The sequence below is a fragment of the Bos grunniens genome, chromosome 7 (assembly GCF_055505025.1).
Source record: "Bos grunniens cultivar Pamir isolate PY7600 chromosome 7, Bosgru_T2T1.0, whole genome shotgun sequence".
NCBI classification, from domain to species: Eukaryota; Metazoa; Chordata; class Mammalia; order Artiodactyla; family Bovidae; genus Bos; species Bos grunniens.
The window spans coordinates 15,562,234-15,586,696 of record NC_141171.1 but is presented as its reverse complement, the minus strand read 5'-3'; the positions used below and the strand labels follow the sequence as shown (position 1 = coordinate 15,586,696).

The 24,463-nt window shown below is 49.4% G+C and overlaps 1 protein-coding gene across 13 annotated transcripts in view; it reads right to left on the bottom strand.

The window, feature by feature from the left end:
• Positions 1–24,463, bottom strand: part of SMARCA4 (SWI/SNF related BAF chromatin remodeling complex subunit ATPase 4) — a 90,190-nt gene that overhangs the window by 34,909 nt on the left and 30,818 nt on the right. For all 13 annotated transcript variants that reach the window (XM_086409368.1, XM_086409364.1, XM_086409374.1 and 10 more), the window contains exons 12-22: positions 21,891–22,021; positions 21,512–21,569; positions 14,729–14,850; positions 13,278–13,428; positions 11,742–11,905; positions 7,422–7,488; positions 6,184–6,294; positions 3,978–4,220; positions 2,503–2,616; positions 1,830–1,937; positions 508–594 (exon numbers count right to left, since the gene is read on the bottom strand). In XM_086409368.1, coding sequence (XP_086265494.1) covers positions 508–594; positions 1,830–1,937; positions 2,503–2,616; positions 3,978–4,220; positions 6,184–6,294; positions 7,422–7,488; positions 11,742–11,905; positions 13,278–13,428; positions 14,729–14,850; positions 21,512–21,569; positions 21,891–22,021 — 1,356 coding nt within the window. The remainder of the gene's footprint in view (positions 1–507; positions 595–1,829; positions 1,938–2,502; positions 2,617–3,977; positions 4,221–6,183; positions 6,295–7,421; positions 7,489–11,741; positions 11,906–13,277; positions 13,429–14,728; positions 14,851–21,511; positions 21,570–21,890; positions 22,022–24,463) is intronic.

The window sequence follows — 24,463 nt, the reverse complement described above, 5'->3', positions numbered from 1 at the left end:
TGCTGACCTGGGATGGCCCCACACACTGCCGAGTGGGGAAGGCTAGTAGCCAACCAGCAGGGGTGGCATGACCACTCCCACCCTGGGTGGGAAGCAATTCCAGAAAACAGCCTGGAAGGCTTCGTGGTCATCCGAGGTGGGACTTTCATTTCTCTCACATACTTCTTTCCTCTTTCCTTTATAAAAAAAATTTTATGTATTCTTTCTGGCCACCACAGGGCATGCAGGACCTTAGTACCCTGACCAAGAATCAACCCCATGCCCCCGGAGTGGAAGCGCGGAGTCGTAACCGTTGGGCCACCAGGAGAGTCCCCCTCTCTCGTATTTCCCTACACTGTTTGGATTCTTCACAATAAGGATTTGCAGAGAGAATCTCAATAAGAAGACAAATGTATGCGCATCACCTAATTACAAACTCTTCATCTTTAAAGCTGCAGAGAGAAGTGTCCCAGCTCTGCTGGGGAAGCAGGGCCTCGTGCGGGCTGAGGCCCCCCACCTGGGCCTCACCTCGATGTGCTGGAACATGTAGGGGTGGTTACAGATCTTCCTCAGCTGCATGATGGTGTTCATCAGGGTCTTGGTACCACCTTTGCCCTGAGGAGGCACAAGTGAAAGTCAAAGTCGCTCAGTCGTGTCCGACTCTTTGCGACCCCAAGAGCTATACAGTCCATGGAATTCTCCAGGCCATAATACTGGAGTGGGTAGCCTTTCCCTTCTCCAGAGGATCATCCCAACCCAGCGATCAAACCCAGGTCTCCCACGTTGCAGGCGGGTTCTTGACCAGCTGAGTCATAAGTGGCTCCCAGATTGGTCTTGTCTGGGGTGGGGTGGGGGTGGGTGTGGAAGGAGGACATAGGGGGAGGCAGGGCTTGTGGAGCTGGCTCCTCTTGGGGCTCAGAAGCCAGCATAAAGCCAGCGCTGGGGGAAGCAGAGACGCCTGGGCACCCTGGAGGGTAGAGAGTGAGGAGGGGCCAGGCCGGCCAGCAAGACAGAAGGGACTGGCAAAGCGCTGAGGCCAGATCACAAACACTGTGTGATTCAGAAGGCCAGCTGCGCGAGCACTGGGAGAGAGTCCCCGGGGCCTGCAGCCAGATGGGCCGTGATGGCTGTGGAAGACCTCTGGCTTCGGGATGAAGGAAGGATGCGGGGGTGGGTGCCGTGGGCAGAGAAGTAAGCCAGGAAATGGGCTGCCACAATAGCCCAGGTAAAGAGCCCAAACCAAACATGTGGAGGAGGAAATGGGGAGGCCGGGCCAAGCTCGAGGCACAGAGATGAGGGACCTGGAAGGATGATTTCAGTCCTGGAGGGAAGAGAATTGTTAGGGTAGGCCCGGGGTCTCAGAGAGGCCCAGGAGGTAGCAGCCCACCTAGCCCCCACTCCTCTCCATTATAAATGAACATCACCCCAAGCTCACGTAATGACAAGGAAAAGGGAGCCAGTGGCCGTGGCTTGTCGGGAAGATGGGACACGCCTGAATGTTCTAACTGCTATGGTCCGTGCTGGATCCTCACTGCTAACGGATGCGCCCACAGGAGCCAGCACTTCACAACAGAGGACCCTAGACTGCTGACTGGGAGGCTCAGGCCCCCCTGAAAACAGGCCCTCAGCCCCTGCTCCCTTAGCCTTACAGACTGGACCAAACCACACCAGCTATGATCTAAACCAGGGCTGGTCAATACCCTCAGGACCACAACCAGATAGGGCCTTGGTCACAAAAATCACCTCCCAGGAGGAGAAAGCCTGCTGGTTCCCACGCACCCAGCTGCTCCCAGGCCACCCACCCGCCCGCCTGCCATGGATACCCAGGTGGGACAGGGGCCCGGGCCAACCTTCTTGTCCTTCTCGGAGCCGTCGGTCAGCAGTACCCCCTTGGCCTGCATGTGCCGATAGAGCACGCGCTGCAGGGCCGACATGTCGCACTTGATGACGTACTCCACCTGTGGGCACACGCCGCCGTCAGCCGAGCCCAGGCCCCAGAGCCCAGCCTGGGCCCGACTCTGACCTCCCAGCCTCTCGGGCATCCTGGGCCCTGGCCTCTGATCGCGGCACACGAGGGTGATGGTGAAAAGCCCCCACACCCAGGGCATGAGGGAAGCCGAGCTGCAGTATATGCGCGGGGCTAGAAGTGTGGGGGCTTCCTGGGCCAGAGGGGCAACACAGCTTTCTTTCAAAGGCCTCCCCTCAGCTGGCCCATGATCAAAGAGCAAGAGTGACATGAGGGGTGACTGGCGGGGACCCAAAGCCCCCTCAGGGAGGGGGGAGGGGCCGCTACGGCCGGCAGGTGGGACTCAGCTGGCCCCAGCACACCTGCCTTGCGCTTTCAGAGACCCGTGCAGGTGAGCAGCCAGCCCCAGGCGAGACTGACTCCTGAATGCTGAGCAAAACAGGGCCAGGCTGGGGGACTCCAGAGAGCTGCCCAACTGGGACCCCAACCCTGGGGCGACCCCCACACAATGCTGAATGCTGCATTAGGGCTCCCTCCACTCAAAGTAAACACAGCACCTTTTCAGGCAACTGAGCCTCCACTTCCTTCTTGAGCCGCCGGAGCAGGAAGGGCCGCAGCACTTTGTGGAGACGGCGGATGATGAGGATGGTTTCCTCCTCGTTCAGGTCCACCTGGCACCACAACGAGACATGCAAGCCAAGTGTTACCTCCAGGGGAGCAGCGACGCGTGGGCAGGGCCACCTGGTGTTGCCCTGCACCCCCTTTCCAGGCGGCACTATGTTTTACGAGAGCTTGGCGGGGCACCCTCTTCCTGTGGAAAACTGCAGGGACCTGAGACTTTCCATGGAAGTCCTGGGACACAGAAGCGAAGCTCCCAGGGCACCAAGAAACACGGCATCACACTGAGTGGCCTCCCCAAGAGTAAAAACTCATGTGTCTGGAATCCTGAGAACATGTCCAAAGGGAACCTGGCCAGCACTGCAGAGTAACATGCACAGAGCGCATGGTGCAAACTGGGGGTGCTCTACCGGGAGCCCCAATACCCTCTCATTTCAGCCTCCGTGGGAGAGACGGATAGAAAGGCTGCTCTCCTGTGGGCCTGCTACTCTGACCAAAATTTGAATTAAAACAGTTTTTAAGTGAATGATAAGATGACATTTGAATTTTTTTCTTTAGGACCCTTTGGGTGAAGCTTTTACTCAACTTGAAAATAGGTGAAACCATGGCATTTGTTCCCTTGCTCTTGGGGTGGGAGTCCTAGAAGTCTGAAAACAGGGGGCTTGTTTTAATCATGAGAGCCTTGAAAGGGCCTCAGTTTCTCCTCTAGGAGGGCTTCTGCCTCAGCCAGTGCCAAGGAGGGGGGACCCCAGGGACGATGCAGAGGTCCCCCTGTAAGAGCATGGTGGTCCCAACTGTCCCAGACCCGAAGAGAATCTCCTAACTGGGGACCAGTGGGCTGGATGTGGCTGCTGGGCGAGGGGGCTCTTCGTCCACCCTGCAGTCGAGCCCACCTCCTCAGTACAAGGCTCAGGCCGTCAACCTCCTTCAACAGAAAACAACTGGCCCACAAGCAGACTACCAACTCCACCCACAGCCAGACAGATGTGAGAGATACAAGCCACAGCCCACAGCTTTTAATTTTCTTTAAAAACAAAAGGGGCAGGATCTGACCACTCTCTTCACTGAAACTACCAGAGCCACCCATTGCCCTCAGTGTGAGAATTAAATTCCCCTCAAGCCCTCCAGCTGCAACCTTCACACCTCAGGCCCTGCTGTGTCATGTCCAGCTCTGTGTCTGGGGCACAGGGTCAGGAAGCCCCAAGGATCCCCTAAGATTTCTCTTCCCTTCTCTGGTGGCAGGGTTGCCATGTATGTGGCCAGGCTGGTTGCGGTGGGCACTCAATCCACAACCACCTGGGGAAGCCGGCTGGGCCAGGACTGTGACCTCAGACAGTCCTTGGAGCTGCTTGTGGCCAAAGACCATGGCTCCCCGCCCCGCCCCCTTCCACCACGTGGCCGGCCGCTTGCCCACCTTCTCCCCAGTCATGGCGAAGGGCGCGTTGAACCACTGCTCAAAGGTGCTGCAGCTCTTGAAGATGGTGGGCAGCAGGAAGTTGAGCAGCGCCCAGAGCTCGGGCAGCTTGTTCTGCAGTGGTGTGCCCGTCAGCAGCAGGCGGCGGGGCGCCACGTAGTGAGTGTTGAGGACCTGCGTCAGCTTGCAGTGGTGGTTCTTCATGCGGTGGCCTTCGTCCACGATCATGTACTTCCAGCGGATCTGCGCGCCGAGAGCAGGTGGTCAGGGGAGGACAGGCGGTGGGGCTGTCCCCTGGGTGAGTAGCTCACTGCCGTCAGGCATGAAGGCTCTGGGCAGCTCGGCCCAGCAGGGTGGGGAACGTGAACTCGACAGCATCAGAGGAGGGGCCACACCCCGAGGGGCAGACACACACTGCAGCTCCGTGGTGCGTGGGGAGGGCGGACACGTGGACAGGGCGACGGCTGGGAGCTGCTGTCAGGTGAACAAAGCTAAGTCCAGAAAAGAACTCTGGTTTTCCAAGAAAACTACATACGCCAAGTATCTGGCATAGAGAAAACAAAACCCTAAATAACACACAGCCTGCTGATCATAGGTCCTTGGGGTACAGTCAAGAAAAGACACGGTTTGGTAACAGGTACATTTCAATCTGGCTTCCCTGGTGGCTCAGATAGTAAACGATCTGCCTGTAATGCAGGAGACACAGATTCGATCCCTGGGTTGGGAAGATCCCCTAGAGTTGAGGAAACGGCACCCCACTCCAGTGTTCTTGCCTGGGACATCCCATGGACAGAGGAGCCTGGCAGGCTACAGTCCATGGCGGTCGGACATGACTGAGCAACTAAACGTTTCCAGTCAGCAGGTGGTGGCTCAGAGGCAGGGAGGCACAGCTGAGGGCAGACTGTGCTGTGGGGGCGCCGCCTGTACCCCAGAGCCTATCAGTGGTCGCTGGCCAATGGACACAGGCTAGACGCCAATTCTAACTGGGAGTTAGGTTGGCTAGGCAGGGGCTGCAGGTATAAACTCCCGTTTACATGCAATTGTGATGCCCTTCAGAGCCACTCGGGCCTTGGCATCTAGCTCCTGGGGACCAAGCACGGCCCAGCTGAGGCCCTGCACATCAGGCGTCCCAGAGGAAAAGGGCAGGACTGACCGGGGCGGGGGGCAGCAGCCCTTTCCCACAAGTAACCCCCATGGTGGGAGGTTTACCCTGATTAAAGCCACTGTCAGACACAGGATTTTCAGAGCCCTGTTCTCGTGTCTGGGATGGGCCTGGCTCTGTCCTGGGTCAGAAGGGTGACCCGCAGCATAAGCCCTAGGATAAGCAGGCTGGGCCTCAGTTTCCTCACCTGTAGCTCAGAGATGCATATCAAGCACCGAATGTCATCAGTATGAACATGCCCCACAGGTGGGGGTTAACGTGTAAAGCGCTCTAGCCCTGGACTTCCTCCCCATACGGTCAGCGAGGCCAGACGTGGCAGCCCAACCCCTCCCCACCCCAGGGAAAGAGCTTTCTGGATGCAAAGGACTGTGCCTGTCTTATAGCTGGGTCATAGTATTATTCTTGGTAACTCAATGGTGGCCCAACTAGAGCCACCTTCGCAACTAAGTCAGCTAAGAGGCTGCCCAGCCGCACGACACCCACTAAACACACCAGCTCAGTGGCTCAAGGACGATGGGACACACAGGACCTCAGAGCACACTGCCTTGAAGGCCAGACCCCACCTGCTTCACGGGCTGCTTTCCTGTAGGCTGGGGTGCGAAGACACAGCCACCAGGGAGGCAGGTCTGAGGCCTCTAGAGACAGGTGGAGATGGAGGAGGGCCTCAACATGGCCCTGTGAGGGACACGGCAGGCAGGACAGGAAGGCTGGGAGGCATCGCAGATGACCAGGCTCTTTGGGCAGGAGCCCCGAGAAAAGCTGGTCCACGTGCTATGTAGATGGTGCCAGTCTCTGGACGTGATCCAGGGCAAGCCTGGGAACACACAGTCAGAGAAGCAAACCCCAAGCCACCTTGATTGAGGCCTTTCACACCCACAGAGCAGCTGTCCTTATGCATATGCAGGGGATCACTGAGCAATGACGTGTGGGGGGTCTGAGAAGATGAGAAGCGTGACCCATGCACGACCAGCCTGGGCAGGATCACAGGCGCCCGGACAGCACATGATGGGCTGAGCTGCCTTGTTTTACAGGTGAACACGCTACCTTTGCAAGGATGTGCTTGTCCTTAATGATGTACTCATATGTCGTCAGCAAGACGTTGAACTTTCCGCTGCGGAGCTGGGGGACGAAAGCACGTCTGGCTGCTGGGGAGCCCTGTGAGGGAGAGAAGACGCACACGCCTCAGCCCCCCAAGTTCTGGGGCCCTGGTAAGGCTGAGAACTGGCAAAGGCTGCTGACCCTCTCCCGACTCCACCTCAGACTGCTGCTCTCCCCAACTTGGCCCCCAAGTGGATGTCCCTCCCTGGACTCCACCCCCAGACTGCTCCTCCTCCCTGATTCCACCCTCCATGCAGAGGGCCTCGTGCAGGGAGCAGAGAGGCATGCAGGCCCTGGGTGGCTTGCAGCCTGTACCTCCACCTGCCCCACTCCTGGTGGGCAACCAGCTCCGCTTCCCATGTCTGCCTCCTCCTGGGTCCCCACTCAGGCCACCGTGTCTCCCACACAGGTTCAGTCCACGGTGACCATTCCCTATTGGCAGCTCCAGCTTCTCCCTGGTTAGCAAATCTGTCTGGTTCCCCGTTTCAAGCTCACTGTTCCTGACAGACTGAGCTGCACTCGTTCCCAAAAGCTCTTTTTCCTTTTGAATTTTTTTTTTTTTAAACTAGAGTATAAGTTGCTTCATTCCCAAAAGCTCTTGGCAGCAGGACAACATTTAGTTTCTCAAATGCACCAATTTCTCCCTGCACATGCTGTGATCTCTGCCAGGACCTGCTTCTTCCCATCACAGGGCTGAGAGCTCCGCGGCAGAGTGGCGAGCCTGGACCCAGGAGCCCTGTGCCAAGGGCATGACTGAGCTCTGCCACCGAGTGGCTGCATGAGGCACCCCGCCCCGCCCTCCCTCCCCCAACAAGGACAGGAGGCACCATCAGCCCCAGTGCACAGGTGAACTGGTCTAGAGATGGCGAGGACAGTGAGCAGCCCATCACACAGCAGCAGCTGTGCGACACTCACTGAGTCTGCCTATGTGGACAGGTCTGGAGGTCAGCTGGCGTAACAAACTTCAGGCGAGTGCATTCACACCAGCACAGTCCACGCACTGAGTCCAGAACTTAGCAAAAGCACCCCTCCTCGAAATGAAATGACCCAAGCCCCCACGTGGCTGACCTAAGAAGGCAGGCACACGTGCGTCCTGTCGTTAATGCAGGTCGACATCCCTCTTCACCACACGGATCTCCTACCCCCACACCCTGCCCACGCCCACCTCCTCAGGCGGCACGTACCTTGTAGGACACCTTCACCACGGAGGGGGCCCACTTGTCAAATTCGTAGGCCCAGTTGGAGAGGGTTCTGGGGGAAACAAGGAAGACAGTCAGGTACTAGGTCTGGCGTCAGCCGCTCACTGTCCACACTGATGTCCGTTGAGGACGTAAAGGCTGACGTGGCCGTGATCCTGGCAGGTAGACTTCCAATAATTTGTATAGTGATTTCCCCTTTAAGAGGTAGCACTTAACTGCCCACCTATTATATGTGGGCTAAATTGAGTATTTTTCCCAGAATACAGTATGGAAAGGGGAAGAAAAAGTACTTCACAGTGGAGACACCTGCCACACACACTACCTCAGCCAGGTGATCAAGGTCAACCACCAGCGTGAAGTGTCTCGTTGACAGTAACTGCCCCATGATGAGTTGAGAGGCGGGCTTCCCTTCTGGTCTTTGTTCCCAAAACCCATCATCCCATCTAAGGATGAGAAAATCACCAAACAGACCCAGGTTGAAGTACCTCCTATGAAACACCTGACCAATCTCCGCAAAACCATCAAAGTCACTAAAGTTACGCAAAGTCTGAGGAACAGTCACAGACCAGAAGAGGCCTGAAGACACGTAAAGGGTAAACGCCACATGGGCTCCTGAGGCTGAAGACAGAAGTCAGGGCGAGACTAGTAAAATCTGCATAAAGTTTACATAAGGTAACGTGTTCAGTCACACTTTCTCTCTATATATAATGGGCCAGTGGGGATTCCTCACTTGTGACAAACGTAACAGGGTCACGTGAAATGTGATCAACCACAGCAACTTCCTCGGTGGTGCGCTGATTAAGACTGCACTTCCAGTGCACAGGGGCACGGGTTCAATGCCCAGTCACAAACACACAAGCAAAAAAGATGTGATCAGCCACAGGGGGAACCAGAGGAAGGTACCGGGAGCTCTGGGTACCATCCTTCCAACTTTTCTATAAAGTGGATGCTATTCGACAGGAAACAAACCATCACAAGGCAATGGTGGGGATGTGCTGAAAGGACACAGTAGTCTTCCCTGGAAAATCCCATGGACAGAGGAGCCTGGTGGGCTGCAGTCCATGGGGTCGCAAAGAGTCGGATGCGACTGAGCGACTTCACTTTCACTTTCTTTCTTCAGCAAAACCGCTAATGATAGACTCCATGAGCCTATGCTGCTACAAAGAACTAAACCATTAAACTACTACACAGGGGAGAAGAGACAGCTTTCCTTTGCAGTAGATTCCAAGAGTGGGGAAGGAATGCTGGAAAGAGAAAACCTTGCCTGGGCACCTTCCAGGGGGATCATCGTTTCAGGCGAGAGTTTCTGATAGATGTTGAAACTACAGAGAAGAGTATGCTTAGAAATGCGACAGTCACAGAGTTTCTCAGAATCTTCCCACGGGATACCTATAAATCACAAAGGAAAACTCTTACGTTTGCATGGGGAAACCAGCAGGTACCACACAGGAAGAGAACAACTCGGGACTTCCCTGGTGGTCCGGCGGTTATGACTCCATGCTTCCACTGCAGGGGGCGAGGGTTCGAGCCTTGGTCGGGGAACTAAGATCCCTTGCGCTGCACCATCCGGCAGAAAGATAAAAGGGCAGACCAAAGTGATGCTCTCCTGTTGTGGAGCCCTGGGCTTGTGCTCTCTGATGTGAAGCCTCAGGAAGGGCACAAGAGCCCCTCCTGGAGGTTCTTGCCAGAATACCAGAAAGGACACATCACATGAGCCCTGTCTAAGGAGGGATGGTCTACCAAACACCTGCCCGGGATTCAGGCTCACAAAGATCAAGAAGAACAAAGCCGAGCGGGGCAGCTGTTACAGAGACATCACAACACACGACAACAAGAGGCAGGGGAGGGACCCTGGACCAGAAAAAGGTCTTCAATGGGGAAAATGACAACATCTGAACTGTGTCTCTGGAGTCACTAACAGTGATGATTTATCACCATGTTGTTACTAGCCTGGTGTTAAAACTGTCCTAAGGTGATGTGAGCTCTGGGAGGCCAGCTAAAAGGTGTGCAGGAACTTTTTAAGCTGCTTTTGCAGTTGTTTGTAAGCCTTAAAAAAATTTTTAAATGAAAATTAACAACTGGTATCTCATTGTAGTTTTGACGTGCATTTCTCTTTAGTGATGCTGAATAGCTTGTCATGTGCTCAGCGCCTTTGCTGTCCACCTGAAATCGTCACAACATTGCTAATCGGCTATACTCCTATACAAAATAAAGTTTAAAGAAACGTATGTTCAAAAAAGAGACAAACCATGGGACCTCCCTGGCAGTCCAGTGGTTAGGACTCTGTGCTCTCACTGCTGAGGGTATTGAGAAGCTCTATGACTATCCCCTTTCTCATCTAAGATCCGGAAAACGGCAAGGTGCAGCCAAGAAAAAAAAAACAACAACCCAGTCTGTGCATAGCACACTGGACACAGAGCTATTCTGGTGTCCCACCTAAACAGAAGGGAGGGGACAGGAGCCCTTGGAGGGCTGTGGACAGTACACAGGCGAGGGCCGCAGGCACTGACAAGAAGCTGGGCCGACCCAAGGGAGGACGTAGCAAGGCCAGCTGCAGGCCCAGGACCTCCTGCCACTTCTAGAAGCAACTCCCTCTCTATGAAGATCTATTCCCCCCAAGGCAACCAGATTTACACCACCATGAGCAAGAGAAAGCAAAAGGGGAAATCAACATCTCCCAGTAAACTGTGGAGGCTCCTGAGGCCCCCCAGCCACGAGTACATGGCCTCTGAAGCCTGGCCGTCTTCCAGGCAGGAAAGTATGTTCCCATGGGCTGGGGGATGAGGACATGGTTTCCCATCACCCGCCTCGACAGCTGACGTGGCCCCTACTGCACACTGGGCCGAAGGCAAGGGCTTCCCCTTCTGAGCCAGGCCAAGTGCACACACTCAGGCCTGGCCACATCAGAGCAGGCCATCCCCTGGGCCCATAGCTGGACTGCCGCCTAGCATGTGACTGGAACCAGGTCAAGGACAGCCAGTCCCAGGATTTCTGGAAAAACCCTGCAGGCAGAACCATCGTGTGTCATATGCAGAGCTAGGAAGAGGCAGCCCCGGAGTGGCTAAGGAATCTTGGCCCCAGAAAGGTGTCTGTGGGGAGGAAGAGGCCGGTACCACCAAGAGACTGCAAGTGAGAGCTTCCACAGGATGCCACTCAGGTACCAGACACCACAGCTGAGCACCTGTGGTGCCTGGACTGGGCTGGGATGCAACCGGCAGAGTGCAGAGCCCTAGCAGGAAGCGGAAACAGCACCTGAACAAACACCAAAACTCCACGTTCTAGTGGCCAGTTATCTGACTCCTGTGACAACCTGGAGCGGAATCTGCTGGTTGTAGGACTTGAAGAGGACACCAAGGATAGCCTGTGAGAGTCGCCCCAACAGGGATCATATGGGCAGGCACCCCAGAACCTGCCCTTCCTCTACCCTGTGCCTTGAACCCAGAGGCAGGCAGCCGTGCACTGGGTGTGACCCCCAAGAATTCACATGCTGACATCTTCATACCCAGAGCCCAGCTATGTTTGGAAATAGGGTCTTTAAAGAAGTAAAGAAGGGTCTTCCCTGGTGGTCCAGTGGTTAAGAATCCACCTTTTGAGGCAGGGAATGTGATTTTGATCCCTGGTTGGGGAACTAAGATCCCACATGCTGCAGGGCAACTAAGCCCGAGCGCCACAACTACTGAGCCAGCGAGCCACAACTACAACCCGATGCAGGGCTTCCCTGGTGGCTCAGTGGCAAGGAGTCCGCTGGCCAGTGCAGGAGACACGGGTTTGATCCTTGATCCAGGAGAATCCCACACCCCGCGCAACAGCTAGACCTGTGCACCACAACTATTAAGCCTGTGCTCTAGCGCCTGGGAGCACTAGAGAGAAGCCCGTGTGCCCCAACTACTGGGGCCGTGAACCACAGCAAAAAGCCTGCACGCTGCAACAAAGATCCTGTGTGCCGCAACTAAGACCGGACTCAGCCAAGTAAATAAATATTAGGAAACAAACAAAAAAAAGGTAACGAATAAAAATGAGGTCCTCAGGGTGAGCCCTAATCCAAGCCTATATGACTTCCTTATAAGAACAGGAAATGTGGGTACAAACACGCAGAGGGAAGGCGAAGTAAAGACTCAGGGAGAAGACACCGTCTGCAAGGTCAGGAGAGAGGCCTCGGGGGAAACCAGGCCTGCGGACACCCTGGACCCAGACTCGGGCTTCCAGGGAAGCAGGGCCCGCGGTGAGGTCACCCAGGCTGTGGTCCTTCATGAGGGTGGCCCAGACAAACTCACACACGGGCATCTGAGCTCGGGTGGCACTCACGAGAGGGGCACTATGATGAGGAAGGGCCCGTTGATGCGCTTGTGCTCCATGAGGTACGTGATGAGTGCGATGGTCTGGATGGTCTTGCCCAGGCCCATCTCGTCAGCCAGGATGCCATTCAGGTTGTTGTTGTACAGGGACACCAGCCACTCCAAGCCTTTGATCTGCAAGGACGAGCGGCCAGAGCTGAGGCCCGGGTGGGGCGAGAAGGTTCCCTGCGCTTTGGAGACTTCCAAGCTCCAGCCCAGCCAGGGACCACCCGCTGCCATGCTCACTCGGCATTGTGCTCTGTTCACTCTCTTCTATCCCATTCGGCCCATCTCACACTCCTTTCTCTGGAATCACAGAGCTGCTGTGCTCATGAGAGCCAGGTATGAAACATCCTTCCCAGGCACATGTTTAAACTGTTAAGTCTCTGTCACTGCCAGCTACCAAGCCACACAGCCCACTGGGACCAGCCTGCCCTCAGTGTGTGACTCTGGATTCAGGGGAGCCTTGGGGCATCAGGGTAATGAGTGCACCACACGACTAACTGCCTCGACAGCATTTCAAGATGAAGTGAAAGGTTTCCAAAGCTTGCGAAGCTTTCTGCCACAGGCCGTTAGAAGACTGTCCTCAAGGAAAATCTGGAAAGTTTCCTAACAGATTAAGTAAGTCGTGGCCATGTTCTGATTTCTGTGATTTACAGGCCTCTCTGGAAACTTCCACCAGTCACAGGATTCACCTTTGGAACCTCATGTCAGCAGAGGTGCTGAGTGCGCTTGTAAGGAAAAGCAGGGTTCAGGGGTTACCAGCACACTGAGCAGCAGACAGGGAACGTATTCTTTGGTTGGAGGTATGCCAGCTGTCTCCTGGGAGCTGAGATGAACAGGGGTGAGGGGCCACAGTCACAGAAAAAGAAATTTCTATGACGAGCAGTTCCCTTTCTTGGCTGCTCCAGGCCAGGCCCTGACACAGAGCTTTAGAGTCATGACCACATGACCGTCACAGGCCTGCATTTCTGAGAAGAAAGGACTAAGTCTAGAGCTGCTAGGCTCTCCTCCTCGCTGCTTCACACTGCACAGAGCCCCCATGGCCCCACACCCGGGTCCCATTCTGGCTCAGCCATTCCCAAACCGTGTGATTTTTTTTTTCTTTATTGGAGGATAACTGCCTTACTATTTTGTGTTGGTTTTGCTGTATAATATGAATCAGTCGTAAGTATATTCATATTCCCTCCCTCTTGAACCTCCTTCCCACCCCCCCAATCCCACCCTCTAGGTTATCACAGAGCACTGAGCTGAGCTCCCTCTGAACCATCTGACTTTGAGAAACTGCTATATCTATCTGCTCCTTACTTATCCCTCAAACTCCCCATGAAACCTGGAGGATCACAGTGCCTACTGCAAAGCTGTTGGGGGAATTCAGATGCTAAAAGCCTGTCAGTGCTCCTGTTCTGCCAGGCACGAACCAAGCACGCAGGACAGACTGATTGCACCATTTCATTTCAACCCCTTTGTCAGGACTGCCGTGCGGACTCGGCCCCATCCAACCTACCTGGTACTGCTTGAGCACGCCATTGACCATAAGCGCCGACTGCTTGTCTACCCGCTCGGTAACGGCGTGGGCCACAGCATAATAGGACTGCAGGCCACGAGCGAGGGCCTGAGACACGCCGTACTCATCGTCCACATCTTGCTTGGCGTTCCTGGGAGGAAAATGGAAGGGCCATGAGAAGACAAACACTCTTACTTGGGACAACATGCTTCTGACACAAGCCTCTGCGGAGCAGCTTTTACAGTCTGAGCCGGAAGATGAGCCCAAGAGCAGCCACACAGTCTGAGGACGGGCAAGCCAGCAGACACTAACCTAGGGGCCAATACTGGACTTCTGGGTGCCGAGGGGGCGCCTGGGAAGGAGCGTTAGTTTCAGCTGGAGGCTGGTTGCATGGCCCACCCTCTCTACTGAGAGTTCAAGGGAAAATGTACACTTGACAGCCTCGCAAACTTGAATCATTTATACACTGGAGGTTTTGTGATCCAATCTGGAATTCTTTTAAAAAATGACAGTAAACTACTCACATTTTGTTAACGTGACAGATACAGGTGACCCGATGTCCCGCATACTGCTTTACGCTGTTTCTGTCCTTGTATCACCCTACCCACTTGCCCAGTTAAGCTGGGTTTTCTTAGCGTAGAGCAGTGGTTTCCAAACTTTTTGGCACCAGGGACTGGTTTCATGGAAGACAGTTTTTCCACAGGCCAGGGAGTGCAGTGGGGTGGTTTCACCACGATTCAAGTACTTTACATATTATCGAGCACTTTATTGCTAATCTAATGCTGCCGCTGATCTGACAGAGGTACCGGGCTGCGGCCTGGAGGCTTAGAGGGTTTTTCTAATAGATTAAAAAGATTGTATGTTTGTTCTAATGGTTCCCCTCCATGCCTGAAGTGTATATAATACACATCATTCTCAATCCTCTAAGAGTATCCACTAACTCTGTACTGTAAGCCACCAGGAAACTGGTATAATAATTTTAACTGCTTTCAAGGGCAAAGGATGAAAAATAACCTAAATGACCACCACTAGACAAAGGCCACAGTACAAGACCATGGCAGGGACACCACGCAGCCAGATGTGGAACAGAGTGAGATGCTGTGTGTACACAGACACAGGAGCAAGGGGCAGAAGAGTGTCCCAGAAATGAAAAGGGAAAAAAAAAGCACAGGGTATGCATGGAAGATACATGCAGAGGAACCAATTTCTCCCAGGGAGGAGAGGGGGAGGGCTGAGCTGAAGCACAAGCGTGGTAAATCTTTCGTGGTAAACCCCACCATCTCCTACACACAAGACAAACCACGTGAATGGATGGACTGTCATCACACCCTATGAAAATCAGAGACATCTGAAGTCCAGTCCATTTGACCTATGTGGTCCAGCAATGGCTGCCAGCTGGTGCTCCCACGCAGGGAGCTGGCAGAGTGGGAGCGGGCAGAGAGAATCCTTACTCAATGATGTGCCGGGCATCCACCTCGGAGACATCATCGCTGTCGGGATCTGGAATCTTCTTCTTCTCCTCCACGGGCAGGGTTGGGGGCTGCGCGGGCTGCGGCTGCTCCTCCTCCTCCTCCTGCCAAGAGACAGGTCCGTGTCTCCCCAGGTCACCATAGGGATGGGCCCGGGGCGCCCGAAGGAGAAGCCCAGAAATTAGGGATGGTTTTACAACCCACACGCCTTCCTCCTGCCCATCCCTAAACTTGTCATGCTTTTCACGTGCATCTTCTTTTAGCTGCTCAGTACATGATTTTTAGTTTTCATAGCAGAGTCCAGACACTTCTTTTTAAGGATATCTCAGGATATTTCTGTACTTTAGTTGCTGCTAGTAGATTCTATTTGCACCCAGCTCTTCTTACATAATGTATGCCACTAAAACAGCTTTTCAACTCTCTTGGATTTTCTAGGTATTAAATATTCATAGGCAACCTTCAATATTTGCTGGTCTTGATTTACTTTTGGTTTTACTGACACAGCCCAAATGTCTAAAACATGTCAAATAAGACTCGTGGTAACAGGCACCATAGTTTACTAAGAGGTTTTCTATAAATGTGAGTACAGTAAGTCCCCTACATATGAACCTTCAAGTTGAGAACTTTCAAAGATGTGAACATGCAATCCATCAACGTCAGGTGTGAATGACAAAGCAGCCTGCCCTCCGTCTCCTACTGCTGACGATCCTCCAGCTCGGCCATCTCCCACCTCCTCTCCCCGCTCCAGTCCGTAAACTCTTCTTGCCTGTTCACTAGATGCCCACCCCTGAGTGTCAGCTATTGACCTGTACTATTATACTTTTCAAGGTACCATACTATAACAGTGAAAATGTTTTCTTTATAGTTCATGATTGTTTTATGCATTCTTTGAGTGAAAAGTATTATAAACCTGTTACTGTACGGTACTATATAGGTAAACTGTGTTAGTTGGCTACCTATGTGAACTGTTGGACTTACGAACGCACTCTTGAAATGGAACTCATTTGTATGTAGGGGACTTACTATTTAAGTATTATGTTTCATTAAAAGGATATTTTAACATTAACTTAGCAGATAATAAAGGGGATTCTGTATGACATATTGATAAAATACACACAAATGTACTCCTTAACATTAAACTATCCTTGTATTCCTGTTTAAATCACACAAAATGTGTGTGTACAATGGAACTGCTATAAAACTAAAAAAAAAAAAAAAGTATCTGTTAATTAACCTGTTAAAATTATTCCAATCAAACTCCAATGAAATTTCCCTTGGAGAAAGCAAAATAATTTTATAGATTACTGGGAATAAAGAACACGTGATGATAGCACACACACTTTGGCCCCCAAAAATCATAACTGTAAGACTTTCCAAGCTGATATTACCAGGAATTAAATAGGAATGGGAAGCCTGGCTGATTTCAATTAAAGGGGATCAGCAAATTTTACCTTAAAAAGTGACATGACAGCTGGACAAAAGTAGCACCAGGAACCATTCCAGAGAACTGGAGTCTGAGAGGCACTAATGCTTAAAAAAACTGCCGAGCTTTGAGTAAGTAGAGGGTGGGAGTTTGTAGAGATTTTACTTGTGGGTGTTTTCCCCTCTCCCCTCCTGACATGTAAGCTGTCAGGGTAGGCGGGCCATGAGGCCTGGCAACTGAGGCTGATGGGGGACTTAGCTGTTTTACAGCAGTGGGCAATGCTCGGGCCAGCAGCAGTCAGTGGAGCTGAGGACCTCAGCCACGCGTAGGGAGAGCAGATTACCAGCTGAGGGCTCTGCACATGCGCAAAGGAAATGAAACAGGGCCCGGCGGAAAGTAAAAGCCAGGGTAGGCTTGAAAATGAGCCAGACCCAGAACATGCTCTTCTACATACACAGATCTATTGGCAGGAGACACAGTCTTTACTGGCTCAAGGTGTTGGAGGTGACTGCTACGTTATGAAGAAATACAACCCATTCCTAGAGGGCCAGGATTAAAAATGAAAATGAGAAAAAAACAAAGCAAAACAATAAACTGAGCAGACACCACAGACAGCACATTCCCTGGGGAAACATCCCACAGATTCAGCCTAGATAATTTATTAAACAAATAAAAACACCAAAAAAGAACTCACAAGGGTGAAAGTCAGAACCCAGAGTGGCTAATACAGCCTTCTACTAAATATTCTGTGGGCTCCCTGGTGGCTCAGAGGTAAAGAACCCGCCTACAATGCAGGAGACCCAGGTTCCATCCCTGAGTTGGGAAGATCCCCTGGAGAAGGAAACAGCAACCTGCTCTAGGATTTTTGCCTGGGAAATCCCATGGACAGAGAAGCCTGGCAGGCTACCGTTTATGGGGTCACAAAAGAGTCAGACATGACTTAGCGACTAAACAACAACATTCACTGTAAGATAAGCAAAAAAGGAAGAGAGTGTGATGTGAACATGATTTACTCATCTTGTTAAAAGACACCCATGAAAAATTTACAGCTAACACTAAACAGTGGCAGAGTAACTGCCTCAAACTTAACATCAAAAACAAGCCAATGATACCTGCTCTGGATGCATCTATTCAACATTCTACTGGAGGATCTAGCCAGTGCAACAAGGCAAGAAAAAGAGATTAAAAATTAAGGCACACAGATGGGAAAGGAAGAAGTCATGGTTATTTATGAATGACACGATCTTGTTTGTGAAAATCCAAGAAATGACATGATCTTGTTTGTGAAAATCCAAGAAATGACATGATCTTGTTTGTGAAAATCCAAGGAATCAAACAAACAAAAAAACCTTACTAGAATTACCATATGAGTTTAGCAAGTTCCCAGAACATAAGATCAACATAAAAAAATTTTTTTCCATGTTATTTCCACAGAAAAGCTACAAAATATTCAAAAATAAAATTAAGAAAACAATTCTATTTATAGTAGCATAAAAGGGATAAAATAATTAAGAAAAAATTTAACAACAAAAAAACAAAAACTGTACTCTGAAAACTACCAAACAATACTAGAAGAAATTAAAGATTATCAAAATAAATGGAGAAACAGTTCATGTTCATGGACTGGAAGACGAAGTACTATTAAACGTGATTCTCCCAAAACTGATCTAGACTCAACACAATCCCCCCCAAAAATCCCAGCAAGCCTTTCTGTAGTAATTGATGAGCTGATCCTAATGTGTACATGGGGATGTGAAGGCTCTGGAATAGTCAATACAGCAAAAAAGTTGAAGGACTAACACTACCTGATTGTAAAACTTATTATAAGCTACAATAATCAAGATAGTGTGGCAGTGACACAAAGATAAACATAATCAGATCAACAGAAAAACACTGAATCAGAAACAAACCCTTATTCTAACTAATTTCCCACAAAGCTGCCAAGGCTATTCAATGGGGGAAAATACCCTATTCATCAAATGGTGCTGGGTAAGGTGGATATCCATATACAAAGAAACCCTTAGACCTTCAGATCACACAGAAATCAACTCAACTATGACCCTAAATGTAAGAGCTTAAATATAAAACTTCCTAAAGAAAACATAAGAAAAATCTTCATGATTTCAAACAGTTCTCAGTATACCACCAAATGCACAATTCATAAAAGAAAAAAATCAATAAAAAGATTCCATCAAAATGAAACATTTTTACATTTCAAGACAACACTGAGGGGAAAAAAGGCAAACAGACCAGGAGAAGATATCTGCAAGTTATATATCTGATTAAGGACAGGTATCAAGAACATATGAAGAATTCCTACAACTCGATGATGAAATGACAAACAACCCAATTTAAAATCACCAGAAGATTTCAGTAGATTTTCACCAAAGAAGACATCTGAATGGTGCATAAACATTTGAAAAGATGCTCACCGTCACTACTTACTAGGAAAATGCAAAGTAAAACCAGAGATACCATTACATACCCGCTAGGATGCCTACAATGTAAAGAACAGATAATACCAAGTGTTGATAAGGACACGGAGAAACTGGGGACCTGTGAAAAGGTACAATCACTTCAGGCAGTGGTTTGCTAATTGCTTAAAAAGTTAAACATAAACTTACCATATGACCCAGCAATGCCATTCTGAAGTATTTACCCAAGAGAAATGAAAATGGAAAACACACAAATGCCCACAATTTGGTGAATCAACAAACAAAATGTGTATATCCATGCAAAGGAACACGACTCAGGAATAAAAAAATTTGTTTAACATCTTAACTTTTATTAATGGCTTCTCCACAATATTTCTTTTTAATATTTTTAAATTGAGGTATAAATTACTTAAGAGTAAAATGTACACATCTTATCAAAAATTTTGATAGTTGAGTTTGTTAAGTTTGGAAATATGCATATAAGGGTTAAATCTACACCCTCAAAGCAGAGAATATCTTCCTTTTTCTTTTCCATTATGCTTTATTACAGGGTATTAAATACAGTTCTCCGTGTGCGGGACCTTGCTGTTTACCCATTCTATAAATAGCAGTTTGTATCTGCTTGTCCCATACTCCCAATCCTTCCTCCTCCCTTGCCCCCTGGCAGCCACAAGTCTGTTTTCTATGTCTGTTTCTATTGTATAGATAAGTTCATTCACATCATATTTTGGATTTAATGTATAAATGATATCATGTAGTATTTGTCATTCTCTGACTGACTTTGCCTAGTATGACAATCTTTAGGTGCATCCATGTTGCTGCAAATGGTATTATTTCATTCTTCTTTATGACTAATACTTCACTGTGTATATTATCTTTAACATCTTCTTTAACCATTTACCTCTCGACGGGCATTCAGGCTGTTTGCGTATCTTGGCTATTGTAAATAATGCTGCTATAAACACAGAGGTGCATGTATCTTTTTGAATTATAGTTTTATCTGAATATATGCCCAGGAGTAGGATTTCTGATCACACGGTCATTTTTAGTTTTTTGAAGAACTAAATGTTCTCCATAGTGACTGCACCACCTTACATTTCCACCAATACTGCAAATATTTTCTTCACTTTCTCCAGCATTTGTTATTTGTAGACTTTTTAATGATAGCCATTCTGACCAGTGTGAGGTGGTATCTTATTGTAGTTTTGGTTTGCATTTCTCTAATAATTAGCAATGAAGAACAAACTTTTGACATACAGACAACATAGGTGAAACTTAAAAACATGCCACGTAAAAGAAGCCAGACAAAAAATACCACATGTTGTATAATTCCATTTATGTGAAACTCTGGAAAAGGCAAATCTATAGAGCAGAGCAGACCAGAGATTTCCTGGGGCTGGAGGAAGTAGCAAGAACAAACTATAAATCAGTGAGATGAAGCTTTTTGGGGTGATGAAAACATTCTAAAGTTGGTGTAGGGTGATGACTATGCAATTCTGTTACTTCACTAAAATCACTGAAGAGTAATCTTCTTATGGGTGCGTTTTACAGTATGCAAATTATATCTCCAAAAAGTTGTTTAAAAAAATTTCAATGAAGCATTATTAGTCTAAAAATCATTAGAATTTTAAAAGGAATTTTAAATACTACATCAACTATGTATCTATGCCTCAATATTTAAAAACAAATAAAACAAAATAACGAGAAAAGTAAATTCTTAAAATTAAAAAAAAAAAACTGGTGGATATAAAAACCCAATGTATTAATTTTTTTTTTCCAATGTATTAATTTTTTAAAAGTATCACAGGTCAGTGGGGAAGCGGTGAACCAACAGTATACCCATTGTCTTAATACTACTTTGCTGTTGTTCCGTCAGTAAGTCATGCCCTACTCTTTGCAACCCATGGACTGTAGTCTGCCAGGCTCCTCTGTCTGTGGGACTTACTACTACTAGAAGTGGGGGGAAAGGGACTCCATCTGAATTCCTACACAAAATAAATTCCAGGTAACCTGAAGAGGTAAGAAGGAGGGGAGTGAAGACAGGACAAATCAAAAGAAAGATATAGATAAACACCAAGCTGATTTCAGGCTGAGGTAAATACATAAAGAACACTTAAAGTTTCAGCTAAAATACACAACTGATCTGAAATGGGCAAGTGAAGCAAATCATTCAAAGGAGAAATCTAGGTGGTCAGAACACCTGAAAAAATGTTTGATCTTAATAAGCAAAGATATGCCTGTTAAAATTCTCTCTAACCTCATGGAGGGGGCGAAAGCTTTTTAAAAGCCTTGTAAGCCACCCTCACCACAGTTGATGGGGGAGTGCAAGGAGTACCCTTCTTGGGGGTAACCGTGCAGAAGGAACCCTCCCCACAGACACTGCATCCCCGGGCTGCCTCCCAGTCACCCTTCCCAAGGCCGGCCAGGACAGACAAAGGGATAAGACTCTCATCTGAGCTCTGACAACCAGGGAAACTCTAAAAATCACCTCACAGGGCATAATTCAACGACTTAGAGAATACGCACAATAAATACAATCATGTATAAGGTTTTCAAAGAACAGATGATAAGGGGCAAAATCTGCATGCTCACGATCGCATGCTCATAACTTCATACCAGCATTTTTTGGAGGGTAGAGTTGCTGGGTGCCTGGCATATGGCCAGTGTGACTGAGGACATCTATATTTTACTTAATGAAGTTAGAGTGGAAACAGTCACGTGTGATGAGAGGCTACCATATTAAGCAATGTGGCTCTCAAAAACCAACTTTCAGCCTCAGCGGCCCCCTGCCCATCTCTTACCCAACTCGATGCCTGGCCTGAGTGGAAGAGGAGCTTAGCATCCATGGTGGTAGAGGTCACACCACAGAGCCCCGAGGGCCTGGATGGTCAGCAAACGAACTCTTACCTCCTCCTCTTCTTCTGAGCCACTCTCTTCACTATCAGATCTTGGAGCTACTTCATACCTGGAGAGGGGAAAAAAAAAATCAGTGTTGTAATATACAACCTCCCAGGAGACTTGCCTAGAGGTACAGTGGTTAAGATTCCAAGCTTCCAATGCAGGGGGCACGAGTTCAATCCCTGGTGGGGGAGCTAAGATCCCATATGTCATGCAGCACAGATTAAAAAAAAAACAAACTCCCCAGAACCAGCATGATTCACTTTCTTTAGCAAATCAGCCTGGTCCCAACGCGACCAGGACCACCCCTGGTGGCTAGCTCCCGTGGAACGAGGCTGCCTTTCAACCTGGGATGCTGGTTGCCACTGGCCCGCAAGACCCCACTCACCCCGGGTTCATCTCCAGCCAGGCCTCCAACTGCCCAGCCTTGGGTGCATCTGTGCCTGTGAGGATCTTCCCACTCTCCACGTGGATCACTTTCACCGGGAGGTCGCTCATTTGGCTGGTCTCGTCTAGAGGCTGAAAGAGAGTCACACGCAGGACATGAGGTTCTGCAGAGTTCGTACCCTGGGCGTCCATCCACGCACCAGGGCCATCTGGGAACTGCCCCCCACCCACCCCAACTCCAGCCCAGAAAAATGGCACACAAGCCAGGTTACTGAATGTTAATAACTCAGTAAAAATATATGTAACCAATTGATAACAGCTGTGTCTTGGAAATAACTGACATAAATGTTTTCGATTTTCAAATAGGTATTGGGTTGGCCAAAACATTGGTTGGGGTTTCCCCATAAGATGGGACTGAAAAACCCACACCAACGTTTTGGCCAACCCAATGCCCATTTGTTTGGCCAACTCAATAACAAATCATACAGTCCAAGATTCAAGAAGATGGAGTGCTGACTCTCCGCATCCCCACCCCGGAACTCAACAGTCCCTCTCTCTACAGGTGCCCACCACAATCAGTTTCTGCTGTGTTCTCCTAGATCAATTCCACACAGAAGAAACAAGGTCTTCTGTATTCATTCCTTTTTGACCCAAGTGACTACACTATTCCCATTCTTCTGGCCCTTGATTGCTTCCATTCATACTGGATTTGTAGACTTCATCAAAGGTCCTCATTCTTTTTTGTTAAACAGCTAATTAGAATCTTTGAAAAATCAAACAACTTCCTTGTAGCAACAAATATTTAATTCCTTGATTTCTTGAGATACTGACTTCAGATGAAGTTTTCCCCTTCAACAGATCCTTCACATTTCCTGGCAAGACCTTCAGGATGAGGATGAAGATGGAAACCTTTGTCTGCACCCACTAGGAACTTACTACCTCCCAAACCTCCCTGCAGGCTGTGCTCACCACCTACAATGACCCTCAGTAGAGACTATTGATGCTGTTTAGTCGCTCAGTTGTGTCCAACTCTTGCAACCCCATGGACTGTAAACCCGCCTAACCACCACCCCACAAACAAGCTCTGCAGGCTGCCTCGGTCAGTGACTGTCACCCCTGCATCTTTCCTGGGAGCAATCAGGGTGCTGATGGTGGGACCTCTCCATCCCCAGAATCCTGACTCAACTGCCCTGGGGTCCTCACCCCAGGCCTCTCTAATTTTCAGAAGTTCCCCAGGTGATAATGATGTCCAGCCAAGGCTGTGGACCACCAGCAGCCACCATGGAGCAGTGCTTCCTGTCACTGTAACAGGATGAGCAGCTGCAGTGGCAATCCTCCAGAGTTCCCTGGGCCTCAGCTTCCCGCCATACGAATGCCCCAAATGGCCTCAGGAAGGCTTTGTGCTGTGGTCAAATGCGAGCCCACATCTCTTCTTAAAAAATTCAATATTTCAAATAAAACCCTGTGGAATAAGTATCAACACATTATGTGAGTTAATCACTATAGCCATTCATTTCTGGAATCAGGCCAATAGGCAAAAGTGTGCCAACCGCTATGGGCTAGGTTGTGTCCCCTCTGGAACTCAAAAGCTCAAGCCCCAACTCTCCAATGTGACTATATTTAGAGACAGGGCCCTGTGGGAGTGAGGGGGTGGGGTAATCCAGGTTAAGGTCATAAGGTCATGATTAGGTCATAAAGGTGGGGTCCTCATGATGGGATTAGTGACTGTAGAAGAAACCCCAGAGCCTGCTCTCTTTTCAGCCAAAAGGCAGGAGGCTACAAACCAGGAACAGAGTCCTCACCAGGAATCAACCTTGCTGAACCTTGAGCTTGAATTTCCAGCTTTCATAACCATAAAAACACGTATTTCTGATGCTTAAGCCATACCAGCTAAGAGAGCATCAAAAGGTAAGTACAAGGAGGCTCATTACCACAATGTGCGTGTAAAAAAGAAAGCAAACAGGGGGAAGAGCTACCAACAAGGGAGGAGGTACACAGGTCCATCAGAGTTGGTTGGTGCAGGGTGTCTGCTGTATCTACTGATGTGAAGCAACTTAAACAGCTATCGGTCTGAACGATGAAAGAGATTCTAAGTATGTCAATACAAAAAAATAAGAGAACTAATGGCTTGATATGGAAAGTGGTCCAAGATACTCTCCCAAGTAGAAGTCTTGCTATGTGTAGACTAACCCAAATGGTTCCCAAACAAAACAAAGGGAATGCAAGCACGAAGATTCTGGGAAAGGTGTAGAGAAGAGACGTCAACCAGAAATCAACATGCACGCTCATGAGAGAACAAGCACCATGGGGGCTTCTACTTCTCACGTCGTCACTACATTCACATTTCATGTTATCATTTTTTCACCAAGGAGAAGTATCGCATTTATGATTCAAAGAAGCAAGCAACAGCCACATCTCTAATACAGTGACATTAAAAAGAGTCAGGTGGGACTTCCCTGGCCGTCCAGTGGTTACGAATCTGCACTTCCAATGCAAAGGGTGTGGGTTCAATTCCTGGTAGGGTAACTAAGATCCCACATGCCTCTTGGCCAAAAACCAAAACATAAAACAGAA